This window comes from Odocoileus virginianus, chromosome 17 (genome assembly GCF_023699985.2).
Source record: "Odocoileus virginianus isolate 20LAN1187 ecotype Illinois chromosome 17, Ovbor_1.2, whole genome shotgun sequence".
Lineage (NCBI taxonomy): Eukaryota > Metazoa > Chordata > Mammalia > Artiodactyla > Cervidae > Odocoileus > Odocoileus virginianus.
In genome coordinates, this window is record NC_069690.1 from 10,293,072 (window position 1) to 10,320,411 (window position 27,340).

The following is a 27,340-nucleotide window of genomic DNA, read 5'->3' on the forward strand; positions in this document are numbered from 1 at the left end:
ATATTAAAAAGTACAAAAACAAGTAGATTAATAAGAAGAGAAAGGTGTACACTGAAAAGTCGTGTTCTCTCCTGTCTATCATGACATTTTTAGAGGAGAATTCCTCTTTGTCCTCTTGACCAATCCCAATTTCATCTCCAGAAGGAACTTTATTGTCGTAATGGTGTGTTAGGAGCTTCACTTTCCAAGCATTTGCAAATTTATAAATAGAAGTATTTACTTTTTTGTTTTGGGTGCTTTTAAAAAATTAAATGGTTTATTTATTTATTTTTAAAAAACCTACCATTTTCAACATGTTTTCCATATGAGTTTGCATAGCTCCTCCTTCTTATTGTTTTAAGTGCTGCATAGTATTCCATATATAGATGAGTATTCCATTAGTATTCCATATTATATATGCCTGACCTCCAGAAACTCTGATCAGAATGGCTGGTGGAGTTTAGGACTTTTTAAAAAATAAATAGTTCAGTTTTGGGAACATTGCCATGGCTTATTTAACCATTGATATTATTTTTTTCACTGTTAATACATGCATTTTTATTATAGAAAATTTGAACATTTCAGAAAAACCATTGACATGTTGATGGACATTTAAGCTGTTTGCGGTGTTTCACAGGTTTTTTAAAAACAAAGCTCTACTGCCTCTGTGCACACATGCTCAGTTGTGACAGGCTGGGAAGTGGCATTCTCAAGTCTTTCTAAGGGTTTGACTTTTTAATATTTTAGTGGTTACTGATGTATCTTTTGGTTTCCTTTTTTACATGTAATTGTTACATCTATTCTTATCTCATTTAACCTTAATTTGTAACAGTTTTTGAGGAATGAATATTTTTTAGTTAAGGAAACTAGGGCTTGGTAAATAACTTACCATCGAGTGGTTGAAGTGTTCTTGAAATACAGAATTGTCTTGCTCCAAAGAATAAACAGTAGTAGAAAGAATGGATATCTAATCTGCCTCATCTTATCAATAATTGACTGTTCCTCTCCTTGTAAAACATTTTTATTTCATGTTGGAGCACAGTTGATTCACAATGTTGTGTTAGTTTCAGGTGTACAGCCAAGTGATTCAGTTACACATGCATCTATTCATTTTCAAAGTCTTTTCTCATTTAGGTTATTGCAGATTACTGAGCAGCATTCCCTGTGCTATACAGTAGGTCCTTGTTGGTTATCTATTTTAAATATAAAATTAGGTACATTAGACTATTGCCCTTTGAGGACTGTTGCCTTGCAGATTCATAGCTAAGAGATTTATTGGTAGTGCCATTATTTTATAAAAAAGAATGCCTTTTTTTCTAGGTCATACATTATATTTGGTTTTAGCTGATGAAGTGAAATAGATAATACTTTTCATACAAAAGTATAGAGAATTACATGTGTTAAGCTTTCATTTTGAGAATGAATATTTCAGTGGGAAAAGTGTAACTTTCCTGCTCTTTAGGTTTTGAGGTACTGTTCAGGTTTTTCTAATTATATAAGCTGATTGATCATGTTGTGGCTAATTTAGTAATTTATATTCTCATGTATTTTTTTCTTTTCTTCTTCCTTTGTGTAGATGTCCCCCACTGATGGATATTACTCTGCACATGTTGAATGGGTATCTTCTGGCATCCAAAGCCTACCTTAGTGCTCATCTGAAGGAAACAGCAGAGCAAGATAGGCCTTCTCAGAATAATACGATAGGTTTAATTGGACAAACTGATGGCCCAGAAGTTACCAGAGAAGAACTGAAAAATGCATTACTGGCTGCTCAGGTAATAAAGTAAAATCTAATCAAAAAGGGCAAAGGCTTCCCTGTTAAATAGATGGCCTTCTAAATACAGTGGTAACATATTGTATATCTCTTTTATTACTGAACTTACAATGGGGTTACCTTTGCTTCTAAATATCAGATGGACTTTTATTATTAAAATCAGGAATAATCTTCATGATATTTATTTAATAGCCATTTTAGTGAGATTTACATTTTAATAAAATACAAGACTTTTGTTTCTTAAAATCAAATGATGGAGGAAAAAAACAAATGGTAGAGACAGACAAGAAGTATATATATGTAATAAAATGTCAGGCAGTGATAAATACTATGACAGCATAAGTTAATGTTCCATTTAGAAAAGGTTTTTAACAAAGTAGAATTTATTAAAGCCTTAGGTAGTAATTTTTGCAGGACATGTGAGATGGTTGAATGTTAAACAGTTAGAGGTCTACATAGTAGTAATGTTTTCTTAGTTTGAAATATTTTCTGAAAATTTTTCATTGGCAATAAGGAGAATTAGAGTAATAATACAGATCCACAATCCCTTATCTGCGATACGGAAATCCAAAAAAGCTATGAAAACTGAAGCATTTTTTCTGGTGATCAGTTGGCAGAAAAACCTGACCTGATATGACCTCGTTTGTGACAAAACTTGACCTGAATTAATGTGAAGCTATTTGTGGCCCTTATCCCACTTACTATGAAAATTGGTATGTTTTGCTGCAGAAATATTAATATATTTGATTACAGTACACTGTCTTAGTCTCTGCTGTGGGTATTATATTACATCACAGAAAAAAAAATCTGAGTTCTAAGATAAATCTGACACCCAGAGTTTCAGAGAAGTGATTGAGGATGGTAATGGCTACCATTTATATAATGCTTATTATATGGTGGATGCTATTTTGTGTTTTTTATATGTATTAACTCATTTAATCTTTACAACCAACCTAGAAGTTAATGGAGTATTATCTCCACTTTTGCAGAGTAGGAAAATGGGATTCAAAGAGGTTAAATGACATGCTCAAGGTTATATATTTAGTAAGTAGGGAAGCTATTAATAGGATTCGAGCTTGGGCAGGCTGGCTCCAGAGTGTATAAACGAAAATAATGCAGAACAGTAATAACCCAAACCCCCTCAAGAATGATTATAAAGTTTACTTTATGAATGATTGTAATGTAAGGCTAACCTTAGTTTATAATCAGGTTCTTACTCAGTTAGATGGAGTAATTGTCTTCTTCTATCCTAGGCAGTAGCTATGTTTCAGAGATGCATGTTATGTATTCATTTTCTTTTCTTCCTTGCTGCTAGGTAAGAGTGATTATAGCTCTCCCTTATAGGTAGGGCCATTAAATAGATCGCCCCTCAAGAAGCTGCTTTTCTGTGAAATGACACACAGGCTTGTGGACTGAGCAACATGAGTTGTACAGATGGAATGGATGGTGAGGCAGAGTCTTTCCTGAGCCTTAAAAAGTCCATCTTCAAATTAAAAGGGAGAAAAGCTTAGGGGAGTGGCTTTTAGACATTTATTTAACCACCATCTTCAGAGGTGAGGAAAAAAAGAGGAATACAAGACATCCTGGGCGAAGTAAGAATTTAAGAGGAAGGAAAAAGAGATTCTGGTAGAAGTCACTTTTTGTCTGGGGTCCATTTTGGATGATACTGAATTAGAATACTCTTGTAGTAAACTGGAGTCCGTGGATCATCATTGGAGATGTGTGAGCGCTTTGAAATTATGCCATATGTTAACTTTTTATGCTAAGAGGGTGGCATTAGCTTCCTTCAGATTTTTTAAAATTTAATTTGATTTATTTACTCATTTTTAGCTGCACTGGACCTTCATTGCCACGTGCGAGACTTCTCTAGTTGTGGTGATGGGCCACTGTTCGTTGCGGTGGCTTCCCTGGCTGTGCAGCACAGGCTCTAGGCACGGCGGGCCCGGAGCTGGGGCTCAGGGGCTTCGTTTCTCTGCTGCATGTGGCATCTTCCTGGACCCGGGTTTGGACCCGTGTCCCCTGCATTGACAGATTCTGATCCACTGTGCCACCGGGGAAGTCCTCCTTCAGATTCTTAAAAGGGTTCATGGCCCTAAAAAAGCTGAGAACCGCTGGCGTACAGATTGTTCACTTTTGCTGTTTGTTCTTTGAAGAAAGAGTTATTTGTTTTTATCACATCAGTTTATATGAAAACAAATCAGACTTCTCAGAAACTTCTTCACTTCTCTGTGTTTTATTCGTTTGTAGGATAGTGCAGCAGTCCAGATTCTCTTGGAGATCTGCTTACCTACTGAAGAGGAGAAGGCAAAGGGGGTCAATCCAGACAGCTTGCTAAAGAATGTTCAAAGTGTTATTACCGCCAGCACTCCAAATAAGGGAATGGAGGAAGGAGAAGACAATTTGCTCTGTAACCTTCGAGAAGTTCAGTGCCTTATCTGTTGCCTGTTGCACCAAATGTACATCGCAGATCCCAACATTGCTAAACTTGTTCACTTTCAGGTCTGGTTTAGAAGAATGATACCTTTTGGTTGAACTTTGTTTTGGGGGGTAGTTGTGAATTGCTGAATTAATAGGATCATTTAGAAACTGGAAGTCATGCAAATGATCATGGTTCTTTGCAATATGGAGAAAAATCAAGATTTTTAAAAATTTGATTTTAGCCTGATAAAGTGTTTGTATAATTTATCTCTATTTTAGTGCATCAGAGAGGTGAAATGCCAGGAAACATGGAGGGCATTGTAGCCTCCTGAGCAACTGTTACATCAAGGAAGTGAAACCTTCCTTTGTATTTGTATCTGTCTTGACTTATTTTATTTCTAACTTTCCCCCCCCTTCCTTGTTGAGATAGGGTTACCCATGTGAACTCTTGCCTCTGACGGTCGCTGGTATTCCGTCTATGCACATCTGTCTGGATTTCATACCTGAGCTAATTGCACAACCAGAACTTGAAAAACAGGTAATGAGTATTTTGGAACTTTAGGACAATTTTGACCGTTGTTTAATCTTCCTAGTTATATAAACCACTTTACAGTTTTTAATACTTAAAAGACTTTCTTTAGGCTTCCCAGGTGGTGCTAGTGGTAAAGAAACTGCCTGCTAATGCAACAGACATAAAGATGCGGGTTTGATCCTTGGGTTGGGAAGATCCGCTAGAAAAGGGCATGGCAACCCACTCCCGTATTCTTATCTGGAAAATCCCATGGACAGAGGACCTGGCAGGGTGCGTCCAAAGGGTTTCAAAGAGTCAGACATGACTGAAGCAACTTAGCAGGCACATACGCACACAAAGACCTTCTTCAGAAACTTGTAATCTTTGGATTTTGTGTTACAGATATTTGCTATCCAGTTGCTTTCTCACTTGTGTATCCAGTATGCATTACCAAAGTCACTGAGTGTGGCTCGCTTAGCTGTCAATGTCATGGGAACTTTGCTGACAGGTGTGTATCTCATGGGCATCAATAACAAAGATGTCTACCATAAAGTAGTACGTGTTTTTTCTGAATTTACTCACACCATGTTTTCTGCATCACTGGTAGTTTAATTTATGCAATAATTTTGAGTTATTCTTTTTGAAAACTTCTCTGTGACAAATGTGATGTATAGTATAGAGGGGATGATTAGGTAGGCAAGTTGTATCTTTCGTTTTTGAGAATGACTATACATAGATTTACAGTAAATATACTAAGCATCACAAATTTTGTAAGTGGAAATCAGGTCTGCTTTCTGAATGTAATTATGTCATTAGAAAACAAGTTATAATTTATTGCAAATGCTTAGACTTCCAGAAAAATATAATCATCTGTATAAATAAGAGATTAATATATTAATTGTTTCCTTAAGTTCTGAAACATACACCAGCATTTTAACCATCTTCCAGGTTGTTAAGTAAAATGGAATGAAAATACACTGTTTTAAAAGATATGAACTATAATTCAATCTTTAAAAGTTAAAGTCTCAGTTTCATATTCTTTCTCAGTGCTCTCATAATAATTTATTCATTTTTCTTTCCATCATATCCACTTCATGTTATACTATTTATAGTGGTTAAGAACTTAAACTGCCTGAGTTGTCTTTCCACCCCACTGCTAACTGGACTTGAACAGCTTCTTAATGTAAGGTTTATTTAAGAGTTTTCTTACATATTAAATAAGTATCATAAAGATACTTTTTCATTTATAATATTGTGAGATTTAAATGAAACAGTGTATGTCATGCACCTATAATAGTGCTTGGACATAAGCGTTTATGTGGTAGATAATGGTTGACTGCTAGATTGTGAGCTCCCTGAAGGCAGGGGCTGGCTGTATCTTAGAAAACTTAGTGTTCTCAGCACAGAGCATAGTGCTTAGTATACTATATAGGCCATGCATGTTGAATTTATATCTGTGAAAATTCTGTTTCATTTCTTTCCAACAGTTTTAACACAGGCTAAGCGATATGCTTTTTTCATGCCAACTCTGCCAAGTTTGGTCTCTTTTTGTCGAGCGTTTCCTCCACTGTATGAGGATATTATGTCTTTGCTGATCCAAATAGGGCAAGTTTGTGCCTCTGACGTTGCCACTCAGACAAGAGACATTGATCCAATTATTACACGTAAGTAGTAACTTCTTTTCAAGAGTTGTTTAAATACTTCAGGCAGAAAGGCCCAAATCCTTTCCAGATTTCTTCCCTTAATTATTCTTCCTTATGTTTTTAGGTCTTCAACAAATAAAGGAGAAACCAGGTGGATGGTCTGGACTCAGTAAAGATCCGTCTTATAAAAATGGACCTGGGGACACTGGAAGCATGGATCCTGATGTACAGCTCTGTCATTGTATTGAAAGCACAGTAATTGAAATAATAAACATGAGTGTTAGTGGAATTTAACAAAGAACAAACGTAAAACTAAAAAATGAAGCTGTTTGCTGCGTATACCCAACACGAACATGCATCTTATAACAACTAAACTGAATGGGAACAGAAACATCTTGGAATCACTAAAATGATTAAATTCAACATGAATACACTTTAGGACTCTCTTGAGAACTATGCTTGCTTGTATTTGATTGGCAGTTCTTTGGATCTACTTTGCTGGTATGTTTTTTTGTGGCAACTGAGCTTTTCTTTTTCTGTTGGCAGCACATTTAAGAAACTCATTACTGAAAAAGTGAATATGGTCTTGTATTAAGCTTTTGAAGTGAAGAAAAACTGCCATGCCTTTAATTTAATATCTTATTAATAAGTCCGTGGATAGCCCCAATGTTTAACCATCAGCTAGTAACAGTACAGTGATGCAGTGATGAGAGAGAGAAAAAGGGAAGGGGGTATTGAGGGAAAATTAGGAGTTTTAAACAATAGGAATCTTTAAAACTTGCAATGCAAGTAATAATAGTAATGAATGGAATAGCAATAGCAAGATGGAATTCCAGTTCTCAAGAAACAGTATTGAGAAGGGCTTTAAAAAAGGCAAACAGCTTTTTGTAAATGACTTCCATGGACTTACAGATAAGGATTTAAAGATTTTACTTATTTGCTTCAATTTTTACTAATATATGAAGCCATATGTTTAAAGAGATACTTGAATAATTTGGAATTTTAAGATACTGGCTTTAAAGAGTTTACAGAAACATCTTTGTGCAGAGACTAACCTGAAAAGAGGTCTCATTTAGTTTTTTTTAAAGTTTATTTTTATAATGGTCAGAGGAGGTAAATCCATTGGAATCTCATTGAAGTTTAGAGCAATAAAACCCACTGGATTGAAGAACTCGGTTTGTCAACAGGACTATAATTCACATCATCATTTGAGAAGATTTTGAACTGATCTGCAGTGTTTGGACCTCAGGAAAAATTAAGACGGGAAAAATTCTGTGTTGTGGAAGGCTTTTGTAGTCCTCTGTTAGTAGTGTCCACTGATGAGGTAGATGCATCCAGTTAGCCCCTCATCCGCATCTTTCCTTAATGAAGCATCCAGTGCAGAAGGCGCTTCTCTCTGCTTTCTGAGAAATACCTGAATGAACCCCTCTTTCCCACCCCACTTGAGACAGACCTCTTCACTTATAAAAGAAATCAGGAAGGCTAATAAAGTGTGGTTTTTAAGAAAAGAAATTTAATTTTAGCCTTTTCACTAGGAAATAGTCACATTTCATTTTCCTTCTTTGTAAAATGGAATTACTACTGGCCCTACCTCAAAAGGGTATTACTTAAGAAGTAATTTGTATCTGTTTCAAATCTCATGCACGGTATCATAGATGAGGATATTTATAACTTTTATTAGATGCTTAAAGTTCAATTAAATAATTTTGATGCAAAAAACAAAAGCATACACTTAAAAACAAACTAAGAACTTGCATATTTTTAAACAAGGCAGTTTTATAGTCTTTTAAGATTCAATACAACTGCTCCTGTTTGCTTCCTTTTGTTTAAACTGAGGTTTTGGAATATTTTGTGTGTGTAGGTAACCTCTAGGAGTCAGAAAAGATTGAAATGTTTTCTAACTAAATGCAGTGCACATTCCTGGATCAATTTTCAAAGACTGGTCAAAACCTGCTGTGTTAAAAATAATAACATATGCTGTTTTTCATCAGGTTTGTTGATGATGTAAATAAAATATGTAAATATTAGTAAATGTTAATATTCATGTATTTTAAGTTAAGGTTATAAAATTTGTCACAACGTGATTTTTTTTAAATTCAAGTGAAGAAAAGATGTGTGCAGCTATTTTGAATATTGGTTTATAAACATTCATATTCTTTATCAAATGAACTTGTAGTTTTTTGTGTTTCATTTCACTGCTATTAACCTGAAAGGAACCATTCAAGGGACTGGAATCCAGGACTCTGTGGTTCCAGAGCTTGTGTACCCCATTCTGTTATGCTGCGAACATCAAAGGGCAATACAAGGTGAGAGTCAGTTGACAGCCTTAGGAACTTACGAGAGGAAAATCATACTAGTTACTCTGGGAGTAATTATCAGTACTTAGAAGATTTTAATATTTTAAAAATTTTGTAAAAGCAGACATAATTTGAAGGTATTTTTAAGGATTTATTTTATAAATTATCCCTCTTACTGCTGACTTAATAAATGACATCTTTGTGGTAATTTCCCTTCATCTTTGCTTATGCACATGTATTTTTACGTAGTGGAACCCATAATACCCAGTTTGGCATTTGTCTTCTTTCATTTAACTTTATATGGAAACTTTTTGCAAGTTGTTTGGTTTTTATAATTATTTTATTGACTCCATAATGATTGAATTGATATAACCATCCCCCTATAGGTACTGGGACTTCCCAGGTGGAGCTAGTGGTAGAGACCTTGGGTGCCAGTGCAGGAGATGTAAGAGATGCAGGTTCTATCTCTGGGTTGGGAAGATTCCCCTGGAGGAGGAAATGGCAACCCACTACCGTATTCGTGCCTGGAAAATTCCACGGACAGAGGAACCTGGGGACTACAGTCCATGGGGTCACAAAGAGTCGGACATGACTGAAGTGACTTAGCACATTAGTACTAGACTGGGACGTATATGGTTATTTTTCAGTATTAGAATAGGCACTATTATCAATTGAGGTATTATTACTTTTCTTTTAGATTACTTTTAAAAAAATATATTTATTTTTGGCTCCCTCAAGTCTCAGTTGAAGCCAGGGCTCAGTTACTGTGGCTTGCCCGCTTAGTTCCTCCCTTATATGTGGGGTCAGAGTTCCCTGGATCAGGGATCCAACCCATGTCTCCTGCATTGGCAGTGCTTTGTCGAAAGTTTTTCAGTTTCTGTAACAGGCAGGCAGATTCTTAACCACTGGACCACCACTGAAGTCCTTGATAACTTTTTAAGGATAAATTTCTGAGCCTGAATTTGCAAAGGGCAGAATTTAGTCTTATGACTAAGTTTTGTCATTTGGGGAAGATGTAGTAAAACAAAGGGAGGCAAACGAATCAACTCGCCTTTCACTGCTCCTTCCTGCAAAATACTCTTGCCGGGGTAGTCCCGTGGACAGATGAGCCTGGCGGGCTACAGTCCATGGGGTTGCAAAGAGTCAGCACAACTGAAGCGTCTTAGCATGCATGCATACATGCTTGCCTGCAGCAAACCTCTCTCCCAAATTGGTTTCATGGGATGTGAGAAACTGTCTCTGGTTTTGCTTTTTGAAACACTAGTATTTTAAGCCAAGTTTACGCTAGAGTTAAAAAATTTGGCGAGATGGTGTTTAACTCTCCCTACCTTTGAGGAAAGTGTGCTTTCTTAGCAATTTTCCTAATTGGTCTTAGGAGGGATAAGAGGCTGATAAGCCTTAAATGAGGTACTGGAGACCTGGAGAGCATATCTCTGGTTGAACGTGGACCCAGGAAAGCCTTGATTATCAGGAGGTTTTGTAGCTAGCTGTCATCCAACCTCGCCTAGTTTGGCTCAGCAGTCTGGCAATTCCCGCCTGGGTCTTTACTCTGGCTTCCGGAAAGTTCGGAAATTTGAACTGGGGGTGGGGGCGGGCGGATGAATACTGAAAGAGCAGGGGCTTAACAGTGTTTCCTCTCCGTTGGTCTACGTACTTTAAATACGAGACGTGGAGTTCCCAAGGAAACTGACGCACAAGTTAAGTCGCCGGTTTCAAAAAAGTACATCGGAGCGGATGGAGTATTTTCCCTTAAGTCCCTGGGATTCTTCGCAGTGTTTCACGCTTCTGGCGTTTCCTTTCCGGTGCCGCCGCGGACCTTGGGTTCGTTCTTACTGCGGAGGCTTTCATTGGGTGCCAGAGTGCGCGCCCCCTGACCTCGAGCCATGATTGGTTGCTTGGTTTTGGTCTTGGCGAGTGATTGGTTGTCTGAGCTCGCCCGGCGATTGGGTGCTAGGAGTTGAGGGGCGGGAGGCGGGAATTCGTCCGGGTGTTGCGGAGAGGGCTGCTGAGAGCTGGAGTGGAGAAAAGGCGAAGCGGTTCTAGAACCTTTCTTCTCTGCCAGGGCTCCGTTGTGTTTGCTCGTCGGTTTCGGCTTCCTTTTCTCTGGTGAAATCGGAGCCCATTCTGCGTTGTTTGGGTTTTCCTTAGGGCGGGCAAGTGTGTGTCAGGGGAAGGGCGCGACGTCGGCCAGGAGGAGGGTCCCCTCCGCTCTCGTCCACCCGCCTTGCGGGCCCTTCGGTGGTGAGTGGATCAGCCCGGTCTCGGGGGTCCCAGGTTGCTGAGGGAGGAAGGAATATGAGGAAGAAAACCTGGGGAGTGGGGAACCTGCGCTTAGGGCAGAGGCCTGTTTTTAGCCCCGGAGCCTGCGTTCCCTCCGGGTGGGAGGGGACGACGGCTGGAGCCAGATTGGTTGGTTTCATCTTTGTTCAGGGTGGGCGAAGCATCCTTATTTTGAGATACCTGTTGCCACAACTGGGGCGGGCGGGGAGGTTGGTTTTTAGGTTCTATGTGAGAAACTGGGCCGGTCTAGAGTTGTTGGTTTAGTTTAAGGGATCCGTGCCTGCTTAGTCGCTTCAGTCGTGTCCGACTTGTGTTTGCGACTCCGCGGACAGCAGCCCACCAGGCTCCTCTGTCCACAGGGATTCTGTAGGTCAGATATTGGAATGGGTGGCCTTACGCTCCTCCAGGGGATCTTCCCAAGCCCAGGGATGGAACTGAGTGTCTTTTGTCTCCTGCATTGGCAGGCGGTTCTTTACCCTTAGCGCCACCTGGGAAGCCCTAGATGAAGGGATGAGATTCCACCAAATTTCATTCTCAGCGCTTCACAGAAACACCAATTGTTAGAACTGAAAAATACCTTAGAATAATGGTTCTGAACTTTTAGGGGACAAATAAGCTACGGTAAAGGTTGTTATTGGCTTCCTAATCTGTTGAATTGGTATTTTAACCATTTCTCTGTCCTCAGATCGAATTGACCTTTTTTCACTACTGCAAATAATTTCTCAGTTGATAACAATGTATATAATTTTCTCCTCAACTTTCCACTATTTCCTTAGGATATATTTCTGGGAATGAGAGATTTATGGACTTTCTCTTTAAAAAAATGCAATCATGCACAGAAACTGTTGCATGCAATATCAAAAGATCACAATCTTTGAATTACAACTGTGGATCCCAGGTTAAGAGAATATGGTTTACAAGAAGTGGGGATTAAACAAGATCACTTCCTGTGTATCAGATACTGGAGTTTAGGCACATTCTGTACATTATTTTATTTAATTCTTAACTCAGTGCTTGGCTGATATTCATAAAAACCCTATCAGGCAGATAGCTCACAGATGAAGAAATAGGCTCTGTGAGGTTAAGTGATTCACAGTGGAATTCAGATTTAGGCTTTCCCTTCTTCAAAACCCATCTTTCCATTATACCCTACTGACCTTTAAAGTAAGAACTATTGAGTGCCTATTATGTGCCCGAGGTGCTTTCTTCCTTACAACAATTTTTAAATTAGGGATTATTACATGTAAGAGGGGCTTTCCAGGTGGCTCAGTGGTAAAGAACCTGCCTACCAATGCAGGAGACACCAGAGAGCCAGGTTCAATCCCTGGTTGGGGAAGATTCCATGGAGGAGGAAATGGCAACTCACTCCAGTATTCTTGCTTGGAAAATCCCGTGGACAGAGGAGCCTGGCAGGCTGCAGTCCATAGGGTTGCAAAGATTTGAACACAACTGAGCATATAGCACACACAGATAAGAATCTTTGTCTAGAAAAGCGAAGAGACATAATCAGGTTAAAACATCTGAGTTGTCAGAACCTGATCTAGCACCTATACTTCCTAACTCTTGGTCCACGGCTTTGGCAGAGTAGGGATGCAAATCCCGATTTGTTAGATTCCAAGACATGCTTTTAACCACTGTGATTTGTCAGGGTAGGAAATTCTTTTACTTTTATTTGTTTTGTTTGTACATTTATTCCAATTTTTATTTCTAGGCTTCTGCCTTAGATTTAGGTATCTATTTTCCTTTGAATAGCTTTATTTCAATATTGACTTTCATTTCTGTTGCAGTTAGGAATCTGAAGTAAACAAAGCATGATGTCTTCAGCTGAATATACAATTGGTGGGGTGAAGATTAACTTTCCTTATAAAGCTTATCCATCACAGCTTGCTATGATGAATTCTGTAAGTATTTTTCAGCAGTTAAGTCTTAAGATACAGGTGCTTATAATTCATAACATACATTGAGTCTGTGACTACATATTTTTTGCAGATAGTAGATGGATTTGCTGGGTTCATTGAAGAACCTCTAACCTTTGGAAAAGTAATATTGATTGCTGCTAAACTATATATATATATATATATATATATATATATAAAATTAGGAGGCAAAGGAGAACATTCTAAAAAATGTTCTCAGCTCATCTGAAACTTCTATTTACTGAATTACTGCTTTACTGAATTACTTTGAAATACAAAGTATTTACTATCTTTTATGTAGAATACTATATTTTCCACCATAATTTTTTTGAGATATTTCAATCATATAGAAAATTAATATACAAATTTGAGTAAAACCAACATACCAGCTTTGTTGAATCTTAGCGTTTTGCCATATTTTACCTTGTTTACAAGTAAGAAGATAACTAATATCCTGAATTTGTTCTTTTTCTCTTCTAGCCATGTTTTTATACTTATATTGCATATACATGTATGCATAAACAATATTGAATATATACGTATTTTTAAACTTTGCACAGTGATACGATATTGTACTCAGCTTTCTGGAGAACTTGATTTTGTGTTTTTTTTCTTAAGATTAATATTATTATTACTTAAAAAAAGGATTTCTGCTATAAGTTTTTTTACAGACATATCTAGTATATTGAGTTCAAGAACTGGTGTTTTTTTTAAATGCTCCTTTTCATGTTTGTTTCATGGATTATTTTTTAAGCAGTTGGTGTCTTACTATAAAGAAAGGAGAAACAAACTGAGATCCAAAGTACAAAGTCATCATAACTAGTAATTGCCACTTGTTTTCCACTGCAAATGGTGGATTCCTCCCTGGACCCTTGTCACAGTGGTTCCTGTGAACCACAGAGGTTGTGAACCTTGCTGCTCTGTCCCAGCACAGCACTGTTGGAAGCTCTGTGGCCGACGCAGAGTCTGAGGGCAGAAGAAAGGGTGGCAGCATACCAGGCCCTCCCCTCCTCATGACCTTGTTCCTTTGTCTAAGCTCATTCCTAAGATGGAGCCCTATTGATTGATAACTCCTTTTCATTGCTTATACTATTCCGTTGTATTAATATACTAAAATTTTATTTACCCATTTTCCTCTTGATGGACGTTTACATTGTTTATGTTATTTTGCAGTTTCAAACAGTGCTGCCATGAACTTATACGTGTTGCCTTATATTCATTTGGGAAAGGTTTTAGGTATTTCCTTAGGACTGGATTGATGAAATTGGGTATCTTCAACTTTACTAGAAATTTTTAATTTCTGCACAAAGTGGTTGTAACATTCTCAGCAGTGTCCTCTATTAAGTTTTCACTGAAGATGTTAGTGTATTCTAGTTTTATAGAAATGGTGGTGTTTGCATAAGTAAGGCACCAATTGCTTTTGTTTCTTTTGTGCTTGATATTCTTTAAGTCTAACATAATTTTAGGGAGAGATATGAAGGAATCAGGGGCTTCCCTGGTAGCTCCATGGTAAAGAACCCGCCTGCCAGTGCAGGAAACATGGGTTTGAAACATGGTTCGGGAAGATCCCTGGAGAAGGGAAATGACAGCTCACTCCAGTATTCTTGCCTGGAAAATCCCATGGACAGAGGAGCCTGGTAGGCTGCAGTCCCTAGTGTGGCAAAAGAGTCAGACACGACTCAGTGACTAAACAACAACAAATAAAGGAATACAGTCCAGATTTAATTAAATTCTAGTTCTTGCTGCTGTTGCCATGTTCCCTGAACTGCGTGCAACTTAGACTTCTGGTGGTTGTAAAGAAGAGAGACTTTAATGAAGTGTGTTGTTTATTGATTAAAAAAGTTGTTTTTGTGTTCATAGATTGTCAGAGGATTAAACAGTAAGCAGCACTGTTTATTGGAGAGCCCCACAGGGAGTGGGAAAAGCTTAGCCTTACTTTGTTCTGCTTTAGCATGGCAGCAGTCTCTTAGTGGTAAGTAGCTGGTTGATATTTTTAGGTTGCTTATTGGGTCCTGAAAAAAATCTGATGAAGTACTTTTTACCCAGAATGATTCAACCATGTCCTAGCTAATTTAAATATTCTCTTTTAAGATATTTCTTTATAATCAGTTCTGTGTCTTCTAAAAGAGTTTGAGTTTAGCACAATGTATTCACTTAATCCTAAAATAATTTTGAATGTAAGATAGCCCTTTATTTGATGATTAAGAGTATACTGTACATAAGAACCTTGGAATACTTAAAGAATGATTATAAAAATAATTACAGGATAATTTGTATGTAAAAGATTCAAGAGATGGGGCTGACATGATTATAGAGCATATACAAATAATTGCTTTTTTTGAATAAATCCTTTAATAATATTGCTTATCTCATAACATTAGAAAATGGGATACAGAAAAAGAAAAATTCTAGTTGATCTTTCTGCTTGTTTGGAAGCCAGAGCAAAATCTGTCATAAGCAGAAGTTTATGGTAATATTGTTTTTATGGATTCGTATTATTTCCCATTGCTTTATTTGCTAACACCTGTCACATTTACTAACAAAAAGTAGCACTTAACTTTTGTGAAAGACTATTTTATATGATGGGCTTCCCTGGTGGCTTAGAGGTTAAAGCGTCTGCCTCCAATGCGGGAGACCTGGGTTCGATCCCTGGGTTGGGAAGATCCCCTGGAGAAGGAAATGGCAACCCGCTCCAGTATTCTTGCCTGGAGAATCCCATGGACGGAGGAGCCCAGTAGGCTACAATCCACGGGGTCGCAAAGAGTCAGACATGACTGAGCAACTTCACTCACTCACTCATTTTATATGATAAATCTGAAATACAATATTGGATACATTTAAGTTACATAATTAGATGGCTTTGACCTAAAGTATTAGGAGAATTTTAAATTAACTGGATATGTATGTGTGTATATATGTGTGTATATACACACATACGTGTTGTTTAAAAAAAAATTTGCTACTGGTAAGACTATTAAAGATTAAAAGTAAATATTTTATAAGCTTTTGTTTGTCCACTTTGTTTCTTACTGATGTTTATCTTTGGTGAAAATGAGATTATCTATTAATGAAATTTTAATGGGAGACTCTGGAAAATGTATTTATGTAGTACAGATGGGAAACTAATATCAGTACAATAAATTTTTCAGATTTTTTAATATCCGAATTATATTCTTACACACTGTAGGCACACATGCAGAACTGTTGCAATTTTGTATTGTACTTAGGTATTAAAAGTTACCTGTTTAATTTGAATATTGACTTTAAACTGTATTTTGATACAGCTATCAAAAATGATATTATGAAACATGATTTTTGAAATAGAAGTAAAAGTGGGAATGATTTAACCCTTTTTTTTTGTTTGTTTGTTTTTGATTTAACCCTTTTTTGTTTACATTATTTACCATATTGAACTTTCAAGTTCTGCAGTTAGGAAAATTACTTAAGAATGTAAGTAATTAAGAATAGACCTTAGGTATACCTAGTATTTTAATATATCTCAGTAGTGGTTGTGCCTTTGTTGCATTATTAATCTTTGACTATTATTAGATTTTTCTAAATCAGGTAAATTTGTTGTTAGCTTCTCTATATATGTTTCTGGCATAAGTGTTTCTCTCCTGTCCTCATTCGGTGCTGCAGATTGAGTGATCAGCTTGTCCAGATTTGCCAGGTAGTTTTCTGATTTTAGCCCTGAGATTCTTAATCCTGGGAAACCTCCTAACCTTGGGCAAAAAAAGGGTGGTTGTGTACCCTAGCTGTGAAGAAAGATTAATGTTTTTCTAATTAGAGATTCTTTCATTTTTAGGGAAGCCAGTGGATGAAAGCTTAAGAAAGAAAACTGAAGTACCATTGTCATGTTGTTGTACGTGCCATTCAAAGAATTTTGCAAACAGTGATGTGCACCAGCGAACTTCGTATCATTTCAGCCCTCCAAGTACACCACCTTCTGAAAGAAATGGCACTTTGTCAGGTTCTCAAGGTAGTTTATATTGTGCCTGGGTCTGTTGGTGTCTGTGATAAGTGTTAATTATTACTGTTTTGATACCTAATGTAGATAAATTTGGTTAGCATAATTGGTTATGTATTTCCACCTAATTTCTCTGGAATTATTTTAAATAATGCATAGAATGGTCAGAAATCCTTGGACTGTTTTCTTCTTGGCCTCACTTTTAATTGATTCAAACATGTTGCTAACGTAAACCATTTTTAAAGGAGGCAAGGCAAAATTAATGGTACTCAGAAATTGATGTTATTTGTAGGCAGTATTAGTTATATGATAGAATTTTATAAACCATTTTGATCTGTAAGCATAAGACAAAATCTAATTAGCCTCACTTATTCTTGGTAAGTTTGCCTGACCTTCTGAGACCAGTATCCTATCTAAGAATCAGCTATGTTTCAAGTATGATCCTTAAATGTGTCTGTGTTAGTTGCTCAGTCGTGTCCTACTCTTTATGACCCCATGGACTGTAGCCCACCAGGCTCCTCTGTCCATGGAATTCTCCAGGCAAGAATATTGGAGTGGGTTGCCATGCCCTTCTCTAGATCTTTCTGACCCAGGGATCAAACCCAGGTCTCCTGCATTGCAGGCAGATTCTTTACCATTTGAGCTACTTAGGGAGTTCTTACTAGATTTATTTGAGAGAAATACATTATCAATAAGATTAGATTATTAATTTAAAGATAATTCTTGTGCTTTGACTATATGGAGAAGATTGACCATTATTTGCCTAAGTCAGAAACCTAGGACACATCCTATATACTTTGCTCTTCCTTATTCCCCCATATAGATTTCTATCTCCATTGATATCTCCTAGTCCAAACTATCGTCTCTTGTTTAGAACATGTAATAACTCCTTTCCTGCTTTCACTCATGCCATTCCTTAACTAATGGCAATCAATGGCTGGGAGAAAAGAGGTTACGATGATTGACGTATGTCTAAACGGTATCCACTTTCTAAAATCAAGGATGGATTCATCTTCCGCTAAAGCACTTTACTGTGGAGGGTGTTAGCTGCTTGAACTGAAGTGTGATTCTGTTGGGAATGAGGATGAGGAAGTGGAGTAGAGGCTGGAGAGGTGACCCCTTGTGTTGGCTACACGGTTTTGACTGTTAACTCTCTTGGCTTTCTTTCCATTCCTTCAGAGGGTCATGCTTTCTCCTTTGCATGAGTTAATGTCTCTTCCGAGTCAGGTTCCATCTTTAACTTGTTAACTTGCTCTTCCTTTAGCTCTCAGCTTAAGTATCACTCTTTAAGGCAGCCATTCTGATCTTTCCATCAGATTAGATTTGGTTTCCTTGTTATATTCTGTCATTTCACTGTGTACCTCTCCTTCATAGCACTTGCTACAGCTTATGTCATCCATGTGTTTGTGCGCATCTTTTATTAATCTCTGCTTCCCCTAGCAGACTGTATAGTCCATGAGATCAGGAACTGTCGTCCGTTCGCTCATCATTGCGTAACTAGCAGAGTGCCTGGCATATAGGTAGTAGTTAGTTAAATACCTGTTGTATGAAAGAATGGAATTGATTTTGATCTAATTATAAGAACTCTGACTTGTTTTATGTACAACCTGAATTTTTTTAAAAAAAGATAGCTTTATTGAAATATACTTGCCATAACAAACTATATATTTAAATAGTACATTTGGATGAGCTTTAATGTAAGAGTATTTCCCTGAAACTTTCACCAACATTAAAGTAGTGAATATATCTATCACCTTCAAAAGTTTACTCATGCTCTTTTGTTATTCCTCCTTCCCACCTCTTAATTCTTCCTCCCCAAACAACCTCTAATTCCTCCTCCCCAAACTTGGGTCTCCCTCATTGCAGGTGGATTCTTTTACCATCTGAGCCACGAGGGAAGCCCTGCAAACTGTTTATCCAGTCACCTGTTGTTGTATATCTGAGTTGTTGCTAGTTTCGGGGCTGTTACTACATATAAAGCTGTTAGGAATGTTTGTTTATAAGTCATTGTTATGGACATGTGTTTTTACTTTCCTGGGTACTTATCTAGAAATGTAATGACTGGATCACTTATGGTTAACTTTTTAAGAAACTTCAAAACTGTTTCCTAGAGTAGTTACGCTGTTTTACATTCTTACCAGCAGTGTATGAGAGTTCTCATTTCTCTATGGCAGGTCCTTGCCGACAGTGGTGTGGTAATCTTTTTAGCCATTCTGATAAGCGTATTGTGTTGTTCAGTCACTGTCGTGTCCACCTCTTTGTGACACCATGGACTGCAGCATACCAGGCTCCTGTGTCCTCCGCTCTCTCTTGGAGTTTGCTCAAATTCGTGTCTGTTGAGTGGGTGATGCCATCCAACCATCTCATCCTCTGCCACCCCCTCTCCTTTCGCCTTCAGTCTTTCCCAGCATCACTCTTAGAAGCTTATAGTGGTGTCTTATTGTGGTTTTATTTTGCATTTCCCTGATGACTTGTGATGTTGAGCATCTTTTCATGTGCTTATTAGCCATTTGTATGTCTTCTCTCATGAACTGTGTTGAAATCTTTTGCTTGTCTATTGTTTTTTCCTTATTGTTAAGTTTTAAGAGTTCTTTATATATTTTTGAGTACAAGTTTCTTTTTTTAATCAAATTTAGTTTTAGGTTTTACTTTTAGGTCTAAGGGTTAATTTTTGTATATGGTGTGAGTGTGGATTCAAGTTCATTTATTTGGCGTATGAATATCTAATTGTTCAGCACCATTTATCAAAAAGGCTGTTCTTTATCTGCTGCATTGCTTTTTTAACTTTGTAAAAAATCAATTTTCAATATTTACACAACTTGAATTTTAATATAGTTGTGAGTTAGAGTTATTTAGAATAATCTTTTCAAGGATCAGATGGGGTAAATCTGGGTTATATTCTGATACTTTCTTTATATTTTTAGGTAAATTCTTTAAAAATATGTAACTTAAATATAGAAAAACACACAGAATTCTAAGTGTATAGCTTGATGAATTTTCATAGAGTAATTACACTCAAGTAACTACCACCTAGATGAAAAATAGGACATAGCCAACACCCCAGTGGCACTTCTCATGTTCTTTTCCAATTGGTATTCTTTCTCATTATAGGTAGTTGCTGTTTTCCCTATGTCATCATTGATGAGTTTTGCTTCTTCATAGAAATGGAATTATATTTGTACGCTTGTGTCTGTCAACTTTTGCCTAAAATATTTCTGAGATTCATTTGGGTTGTTGCATAAAGTATGGTTCTTATAGCTTTATTTTATGGCATGTAATAGATTATATGCCATAATTTATTAATCCATTCTACAATTGTTCGACATTTGGGTGGGTTCTTATTTTGGTTGTTGATCTTTTATAAGTATTCTTATTCTTTCTGGTACAGATAGGTAAATATTTTCTATTAGATATATAACTTGGAATAGAATTGCTAGTTTTTGTGTATATGTTTATGTTGAGCTATAGTAGATAATGCCAACATTTTCCAAATGATTGAACCAATTTTACACCCCTTTGCCCTATATCTAGTAGTATGTGGAAGTTATGTTGTTCAGCATTCTTGTTAGCACTGGATATTTGAGTCTTTTTAAATTTTAGCCATTCTGGTTCCTTTGTGGTGGTGTTGTGAGTTTTATTTGATATTTCTCTGGTAACTAATGAGATTGAGTGTTTTTTAATGTATTTATTGGTTATTTGAATATCCCCTTCAGTGAACTACCCCTTCAAGTGTTTGCCCATTTTTCTTTTGGGTTGTTTCTTACTGATTTCCAGGATTTGTTGTTGTTTTAAGTATATTCTGAATATACTTAATTTCTTTATAACCTTTTATTTTAAAGATTTAACACCTTTGGTAAGCCTCTTGCAAACTCCCCTACTATAAAGACTAGGAAGATAAGCCTTTTTGTGTATGCATATAATTTTTTTTTCATGAATTGGAGTTAATTGTATTTGGCACATGGCAGTTTAATTTTTCTAAAACTGGATTATTGTTTTTGGTAGATGTTCCATACCCTTTAATGAGTCCTACCAATTTGCCCCTTGGTTTATTTGGGGAAGGGAGTGGCAACCTACTCTAGTCTTCTTGCCTGGAAAATTCCATGGACAGAGGCGCCTGGAGGGCTGCACTCCACGGGGTTGCAAAAAATTGGACACGACTGAGCGGCTAACACTTTCTCGGCATTGGCACCATTACCATTTTGAATGGGATAATTGTGTTGTGGGTAATTCTGTCCTGCACATTGTGGAATGTTCAGAAGCATCTCTCAGGCCTCAGCCCACTAGATGCCAGTCGTGCACACCCTCCTCCCAGCTTGTGACAACCGAGCACGTCTCCAGATATTGCCTGGTGTCCTACTGGCCCTGCGGTCTAGGCTGCGATGCTTAAAACTAGCCAAGTTAAGAATCACCGGTCTAGATTTGTTTGTGCTTATTTTACTAGTTAGCCAGGAAATTGTAGGGCTCAAAATTACATGTGTTTTCTAAAATATGTATGGGAATGCAAAGGACTAAGAACAGCCAATACAGTTTTTAGGAAGCAGGTTGAGGTGAGAGGACGTGATCTGTGAGATATCCTGATTCATTATATGTATATAGCTATAATAATTAAAACAGCATGGTACTAGCATAGTGGAAAATTGTAGAGAACCCAGATTCCATTCTACATGTATGCTGAAACTTGATTTTTTTAATAGAAGAGCTTGTGTAGAGCAGAGGGCACAGAGGGGTTTTTCCGTAAGTAGTGAAGCCTCTCAATCACGTCCGACTCTGCGACCCCATGGATCGCAGCCTGCCAGGCTTCTCCGTCCATGGGATTTTCCAGGCAAGAATACTGGAGTGGGTTGCCATTTGACTATTAAATATCTGTAAGAAAAAAATTAACATTGGAGCCCTACTTTATACACAAAAACTCATACCAGGTAGATTAAAGACCTAGGTATGAAAGGCAGAACTATTAAGATTTTAGAATATAATGGGTTTCAAACTATGTTCCTAAGAGCCTAAGGAAGAAACATAGCTTATAGGGAGAAGGAGACAATAGATCAGCAAAATTCTAGGCCTTTCATTGTATTTTAGAAATCCTAAGCAATATTTCTTTTAAAAATATAGTCCTCCTCAGAAAAAGCTTGAAAACCAATGCTGTGTGGCATAGATTCACTTCTATGTTTGTGCAAACTCAAACTTCTTTTTTTGAAAATGGATTGGACCTGCTGCTCACAGGGCTTTCTCCCCTTAATAGTCTGTAAATCTTTTAAGGCCAGGAACTTTTTCCTTCATTGTTTTCCATGATGTCTAGAATTATATGGACTCAATATAATAAATGCTTGAATAAATGAATTGAAACTCTGGGAGTGGAGGGAATGTGTAGAGAAGAGCAGAGAGTAAGGAAGGTACTTTTAAGAATGCTCACGTTTTAGGGAAAGGGAGAACCACTGTATAGGAACAGTTAAGAACGGTGTTATAGAAATTAAGGAGAAAGGAAATGTGTTTGTTATGTTCCAAGAAGACAAAGTGTTATGTTTGGCTGTATGCCTAGAGGTTATGCGTATGGATTTTGGAGTCAGAGAGCAGGAGTCAAGTCACATGCAGGCCTTGCCTTTTACTTGCCATATGATATGAGCATGTTACTTGACTTCTTTTAAAACCTAGTGCTCACATATATAAAATGGGGATAATATTTGGTGATTAAGAGGTCACTGATAAACGAGATTGAGCTTTCAGGATTGTGGAATTAAAAAACAGATTTTAGGAGCTTGATTCTACTGTGTTTTTAGCCTGAAGATCATAGAGAATTTTAGTAGAAAAGAACACTAAGGCACTGTAAAGAAAGATTTTTATACAGATGAAAAGTTTTTGAGAGACTCTTACAGTTACGTTTTTTAAGCCACATTATTGGAAGTGGTCTACAAAAGCATAAACCTATTAAAAATCAAGGCTGGACTTTTCCTCTTGAAAACATTTCTTACAATGTTTGCTCTGTCTTTGTTAAGTAAATTGAGTGATAAATAAGTGATTTTAAAGATGTTTAGCATTTCATATTTTAAAGTATGTTTTGAAGTTATTAGAAATGTCAACATCTTTTTAAAGATTGAAGTGTACTCTATTTACAGTATTATATTAGTTTCAGATGTACAGCATAGTGATTCAGTATTCTTACAGATTAAAATCTTACATCCTAACTCCAGTTTTTTTTCCTGGAAAAATTGACTAAATGTAATTTACTTACACTAATTTTTTATGACTTCTTATATAAGACTCTCCTGAAAAAACTACACTGGCTGCAAAGCTATCTGCTAAGAAGCAGGCATCTATGTACAGAGATGAAAATGATGATTTTAAAGTAGAAAAGAAAAGAATTCGACCCTTGGAAACTGCACAGCAGGTAAACAGTCTTTTGGCAGTGAAATAATCCCATTAGTTATGGCTGAACAAGGTATCAATCAAGTTTTCAGTGGCATTTGTAGAGATTAGTTGGATAGTGTCAGATATAAATTTAACGACCAGTTACTGTAATTTCATTTTATATATTTATTCATTACAATGGAGCTTGTTATAGTAGATTATTCATAGTAGCATGTCATTAAAGTGAAACTGAATGATGCTTATTTATATTTAAGAAATTTGATAGTAAAACATTTACTTATGGCATGTTATAGTAATAGGGTTACTTTGTACTTTTAACTGTTCTGTTTTTTTATCTAATAATGGTGTTTTCTTTTGGCCAAAATACCTCTGATATGAGTATTTAGGTCAGATATTTTTGATATTAATAGTTTTAATGTAATGATAAGGATTACTCTTATTTATTGAGTTTTTATTATGAATAATTATAAAATATGTTTATTTCCAAAGGCCAAAATTACTAGAAGTTTTAAATGAAATATACTTTTAATAGGTGGATAGAGTTCATGGCATTGAACTCTTACATTTTCTCATAGAGTTCATAGCATTGAGGTAGGGAGACTGGACTTTAATAGATTTAGTTACAAATAAAGATTATTAATTAATTAGCATGTCATTGTAGATAATCGTATATTTTTAATTTAATATACTCAAAAAATGTTTGCATTTTTATGTAGTTTGTTCCATGTACAATCTTAACTTCTGTAATTAAACCTTGTTTTTAGAAATAGGATAAATCCATTTTCTAGTTTTATATTTGGAAAAGTTCTAATTACAAATGAAGTGTGAATCTTTAAAAATTTTTACCAGCAAAATGTGTACTTACAGTTAGATGCTGTGAAGTAGGGTTCAAAGTAAAACATTTATTCCCTGATTTCATTGGCTTTCATTTCTTTTTTGATAGTAATAAATTATCAGTAGAAATGCTTTTTTTCCCCTTCATAGTTTGAGTACATAGGTTTTTGGCAAGTAAGAAAAAGCACATGTAGTTTGGAAATGTCAGGAAGCATTTAACAAGAGGCCTCCTGTGTGCTGTTTTGGATCTGTCAGGAACCCTCTGGCCCTTATGAATTCCTGAATATTCGGGAATCAAGAGGAGAGGCATGCCTTTCCCGGGGCTGAGGAATCCAGGCATTGCTCATCACGTGATAAGTGCCCTCTTCCTTTTAATGAGCCAAACGGTGAAAGGTGATTGTTCGCAGCTCTCTTTGACAGGGATCGCGTTCTGGCATACATGCCCACGCCATGCTGATTAAAACACCTTTGCTCCATCAGAGCTTGGGTCCCCGTGTCTGTCTTTCTATTCTTTCTGTCTTTCTCTCTCTCTCTCTCTCTCTCTCTCTCTATTTCTGGCTAATTCCTTGGAGCGCGGAGGCCCGCTGAGCTCACTTTCTTGCACAGGCTTCTAAGCCCCTCTCGAGAAGGCGCACCGCGCCTTCACCCACTCGAGAGGGCGCCCGGTGCCTCCGTGCAGCAGCGCGAGCCCGAGAACAGGGCTCTATTGGCTTTCCGCGTGAACCAGGGGACATCAGCCTCTTTCTCTCTCTTACTTTCTTATCGTCGACTCGGGACCACCAGGTTCCGGTCCATTAAAGGACCAACATGGAAAGAGAACAGTGGTATTTATAAAAGAAACTTAGTCAAATACAGTTTGGATTATTAGATATCTAACAAGCAATATAATAGTAATCAAATAATTTATTCTATCATATAGGAAATAATGAATATTTACATTCAAATTTTTTATTCTTTTTTTTTCAATTTAGAATAATCTTTTCATGTTTATTTAATTTTCCAATTGGATATGTAATTGGACTTGGTATTATGCTATTCTTGGTGTCCATATGGTGGGACTATTTTATGGGAAGATCATTTTACAATGCAAAGTTTTGACACATCTCTAATTAAAGCTATTTTGGTTGGAATTTGAGAGGCATTACTGCATTCTGTTTTATTTAAGTCTTGTAATAAAGTGCCTATTTGTTAGAAACTTGATTGCTACTAGTTAGAAAGAGTAATTTTTTTTAATGCGAAAAGTGCACACTATAGTTATTTTGATCTTTGAGAACAACTAGCCTCATCAAACTTTTAGTTTACCATAAACTTCAATTTGGTTCTGTATTTACAGATCAGAAAACGTCATTGTTTTGAGAAGGAGGTACACCATTTGGATGCAAAAGTTGCTTCAGGAAAGACTACAAAACTCAACTCTCCATTAGGAAAGATAAACTCCACATCTCCACAGAATGTATGTATTTATGACATTGTTCAGTTAGTTTAAAGAAGGCAAATGTGGTATTTGTTAATAACGCATTTTTGAAAAAGAGAAAGACTAGTATAATCAAGAATAGAGAAAAACTCAGTAGTCTTAAGTTCTATTGCATGTCTGCTGCTGTGAGAAATGGGAAACCTGTGCTCTTTATGTCCGTTTCTTCACTTATAAAATAAGAGAATTGGACTGCAATGAGATCTGAAAGTTTTTTTTTCCCCTCTTGTACATTCTAATGTTTGTGAATTCCATATCCTAACGTTCTTTTTTTCCTAAAGGTCTTTCAGTGTTCTTAGGGCATCAGTTCTCAAGGATTAGTCAGGGAACTCCGGAGATTCCTGAGATTTTTTTTTTTTAGGCAGTCTGTGGGGTCAGAAGTACTTTCATAGTTATGTTAAGATGTTACTTACCTTTTTTTTTTTTTAAACTGTCTTCAAGTTTTGCATTGATGGTGCAAAAGCAAAGACTGGTAAAACTCTATGATGCCTTAGCACAATCAAGATATTGCCACCAACGTGTATTAATAGTAATTTTCTTCTCTGTCTTTAATGCATAATTAAGAAAAGCCAGTTTCACTTAAGAATGTCCTTGATGAAGCAGTAAAAGTTGCTAATTTTATTAAATTTTTCACCCTTAAGACTTTAATTCTGGGTGAAGAATAGTTTTTGTAAAACACTTTCACATTCGGGAATAGAATGGTTATCTTAAAGAAAAACACTTGTAGGATAGTTTGAATTGTGAGCTGAACTAGTCACGTTTTTCACAGAGCATTGTTTTTACTTCAAAAAATAACTGACAGACTACAGTGATTCTTGAAAATAAAGTGAGCTTGATAAAATTTGACCTTTCAAGTGAAAAATCAGAATCTGAAAAATTGTCTATACTATTGTGAGGTTAGCAGTTTTCTGGTACTTAAAAGACTTTTCTGATGATATTTATTGGTGGTGATGTTACATATGTGACTTTTTGATATTATATAATGAAATGTATTAATGTTTATTTGTAAGATCTGTAAAATCAGTATACCAAATGTTTTCAAAATGACCTGTTTATGATATTACAAAATGATGCGTGGAAAAGATTCATCCAAATGCAAGACAGACCAGTGGACATTTTTCTCCTCACCATTCTTAGGCAATCACAGATTTTTTTTTTTTTCAGTCACTATTGACTAGTTTTCATTGCCATAGTTTTATATGAGTGGAATCATGCCTGGTAATTTTTTTTATTGAATTCCAAATATTGTGAATTTTCCCTTGCCAAATACTGGATATTGTATTTCTACAAGCCCTCTTGACTTTTGTTCTGGGATGCAGTTATTACTTGGAATCATCTTGATCCTTTTGGGTCTTGCTTTTAAGATTTATTAGGGAGGACTTGATCAGGGTTTAGTTTTGGGCTAACTCAGTAGAGGCTAGCTCCTTTTGAATCCTCTGCCTATTCATGCTTCATGAATTAAGACGTTTTCTAGCCTAGCGGTGGGAACAGGCACTGTTCCACGCTCTACGTGTCTCATTTCAGGTGGTTCTTGCTGCTCTCTTAGATTGTCTCCTCATTGGCGTGTGCTGATCAGTACTCTGCTAGATACTTGAGAGGTCCTTCTGCAGACCTCTGGAGTTCATTCTCTGTGCAGCTCTCTCCTTTCTGGTTTTCTTGCCTGAGAACTTTATAATCTTCTTGATCTCCCTGAACTCTCAGCGACATCTCTTCAGCTTGAGTTTGCTGGGCTGTTTCCCTTCCTTTTTTTCCCTTTTCTAGGTTTCCCTTCCTCGTGCCACAGCCTGGAGACTGCCAGCACAACAAGCTGAAACAATCATAAGGCTTAATCTCCTTTGTTTCCCATCCCTCAGGGAGAACTCTTCCTTACCCGATGTCCTGTATCTT

The 27,340-nt window shown here is 36.7% G+C and overlaps 2 protein-coding genes across 4 annotated transcripts in view; both read left to right on the forward strand.

The window, feature by feature from the left end:
- The window catches only part of INTS2 (integrator complex subunit 2), a 50,977-nt gene extending 42,483 nt beyond the window's left edge, over positions 1-8,494 (forward strand). For all 3 annotated transcript variants that reach the window (XM_070478578.1, XM_070478580.1, XM_070478579.1), the window contains exons 20-25: positions 1,556-1,754; positions 4,001-4,252; positions 4,602-4,709; positions 5,085-5,190; positions 6,170-6,346; positions 6,450-8,494. In XM_070478578.1, coding sequence (XP_070334679.1) covers positions 1,556-1,754; positions 4,001-4,252; positions 4,602-4,709; positions 5,085-5,190; positions 6,170-6,346; positions 6,450-6,619 — 1,012 coding nt within the window. In that variant the 3' untranslated portion in view covers positions 6,620-8,494. The remainder of the gene's footprint in view (positions 1-1,555; positions 1,755-4,000; positions 4,253-4,601; positions 4,710-5,084; positions 5,191-6,169; positions 6,347-6,449) is intronic.
- A 2,113-nt stretch (positions 8,495-10,607) lies between these two features.
- Positions 10,608-27,340, forward strand: part of BRIP1 (BRCA1 interacting DNA helicase 1) — a 186,402-nt gene continuing 169,669 nt past the window's right edge. The window contains exons 1-6 of the mRNA XM_020902076.2: positions 10,608-10,863; positions 12,690-12,803; positions 14,679-14,790; positions 16,624-16,797; positions 23,040-23,167; positions 25,316-25,435. Of these exons, the coding sequence (XP_020757735.2) occupies positions 12,714-12,803; positions 14,679-14,790; positions 16,624-16,797; positions 23,040-23,167; positions 25,316-25,435 (624 nt within the window). The 5' untranslated portion in view covers positions 10,608-10,863; positions 12,690-12,713. The remainder of the gene's footprint in view (positions 10,864-12,689; positions 12,804-14,678; positions 14,791-16,623; positions 16,798-23,039; positions 23,168-25,315; positions 25,436-27,340) is intronic.